This window comes from Pygoscelis adeliae, unplaced genomic scaffold (genome assembly GCF_000699105.1).
Source record: "Pygoscelis adeliae isolate BGI_AS28 unplaced genomic scaffold, ASM69910v1 Scaffold113, whole genome shotgun sequence".
Taxonomy (NCBI): Eukaryota; Metazoa; Chordata; class Aves; order Sphenisciformes; family Spheniscidae; genus Pygoscelis; species Pygoscelis adeliae.
The window spans coordinates 1,746,285-1,748,311 of NW_008825108.1; the positions used below are offsets into that span (position 1 = coordinate 1,746,285).

Here is a 2,027-nt window from a genome sequence, read left to right on the forward strand (position 1 = left end):
TTAAAGAGCACTTACTCAGGAATATAAGCAATATCCTTTTCTAGCAGCATGTTTAGTACAGTCTTACCATTGTATCCTGGCACTGGTTTTCCTGCCTGTCCGGGTGGAGGTGTTGTAGAGTTCCCCAAACCAATACAGGAAGCACTAATTGCAGAACCAGATTCTGTTAAGAGAACACAAATATTGTCAGTTAAGATTGGCCTTAGTGTCATTAAGTATTTATTGGTTCTAAGTTTTGCTTCTAGTTCAGCACATCAAAATAATAAAATAAAATAAAAATCCCACACAAGCAATGGAAGATTTCGAATTCAGGAGCTTTTATGCATTATTTAACGAATGTAAGTTCATTACAAAAATTTGCATTCTTCAAAAGGGAACTTTTTCCATTCCATAGAAGACAGTCAGAAATAAACACTTTCTGCATTACACCTGTAGTTTATTCCGCTAGGGGTATAAGGTTATACCACGCCAGTAAGAAACTGCCTACAGCAAAGCCATGATAGAAATGCTGTGTAGGGTAGATGTACTTCAAGGGTTATTTCATGAGTCAATATCCTTGGGAAGAATGAATTCCAGAAAAAAACATCAATCCATTCTTGGTTGATTATCTTATCCCTGTAAAGCAGTATCAAAGTGTCTGTTGTTCTATTTTGGACTTGCACATTAGAGGTTTGGAAGGTGAATAAATGCCAAAGCTTCTCCATGACAATATTGGTCAGGAAGATGAGAGAAGAGGTAGTGCCTAACAAAATTTATTGTAAATAATGAAGTCAGGAATACCTCTTTTATAATCCTGGAGACGTCACTAGTATTTCTTGGCGAGAACTATTTCAGATAATGAAAAGGCTCAAAAAGAAACCATGTAGAAAAGTCAGACCTAAATGTTCAGCGTTGCCAAAATAAACACAAAAGGAACAATATAAGCAATGGGAATCAAACTGCTGCAAGATTTTGTGATCATAATCCAGATGTTTTCTCCTCCTCCACCTACAAACATTAAAGTTTTACTAACCACACCATTTTGGAGTGGGTTTCTTTTGGGGGTGCGGGGGGCACAGGGGAGATGTGAGAAGACAAATGACGCTTGGTTTTTGAATCTTAGGAAGATACTCATCCATCTAACTGCCGATGGATAAATTGAACACTGGCACTGCGTCCTTTTGCTCCCTGCACAGAGCCCATGGAAGGCAGGTCTGGAATCCCCTCTGAAGCGCCAATGTAAAATACCTTGTTTGGAGCTTCCAAATGAGACAGCACGAATATCCCCTGTAATGCCTATGCCTTCCTAATTATCCCCACAGTTAGACAGCTAGAAATTCCTCTCTCCTCACCTTCTTTTTCTTAAGAAAGCTCAATTTCACATAACATTTTTATACTACAAGAGTTGTTATCACAGAAGAGGAATAAAAACTATCAAGTCATATAACAGTCTAAGTTTGAAAAAAAAACAGTTGCTCTTCTCTCTTTCTCTCTAAGAAAAAAATCTATAGAAATTACTTTTAAATGCTGCTATAACTCTGAGCCACAGAAAACAAAGTGTAGATGGTTGTAAATATTAGCAGGAACAGAGTATGAGACTATTAATTTAAAACGTGGCTTTATCATTCTGGAGATGTCCCAAGTCTCAGGCCACTTGGCCTGGAATTCATAGTCCATGCCACCCTCAAGTGTCAGCACAACAAAGCAGGTTTGTCTTCAGCTCTATATTTATATCTGATCAGTATGGTCAAAACTATTTTCAGTTCTCTTGCATTAGGAAATTACAATTGTTTTTGCTGTGAATTTTCTCAGCTTCTATAGCATTCATGTGCCACTTCAGAAGTTGTTAAATGACCATTCAAGTGCTGAAAGAAGCAAGAACAAGAACAAAATTACAGAAACTTGTGGTGGTTTTACGTTAAGTGTTAGTAAGTAGCTGAAAATTAGCATTAACATAGCATAGTTAAGCTAGGGCCTAACTCCAGCTGTGGGACAGAGAATGAGAATTATCAACCCTCAATGTTAGTAAAGACAGGCTAAAAAGTTTG

General features: G+C 37.5%; 1 protein-coding gene across 1 annotated transcript in view; it reads right to left on the minus strand.

Annotated features, from left to right (window-relative positions):
* The window catches only part of ACSS3 (acyl-CoA synthetase short-chain family member 3), an 85,509-nt gene that overhangs the window by 21,977 nt on the left and 61,505 nt on the right, over window positions 1–2,027 (minus strand). The window contains exon 10 of the mRNA XM_009327655.1: window positions 68–163. Within this exon, the coding sequence (XP_009325930.1) occupies window positions 68–163 (96 nt within the window). The remainder of the gene's footprint in view (window positions 1–67; window positions 164–2,027) is intronic.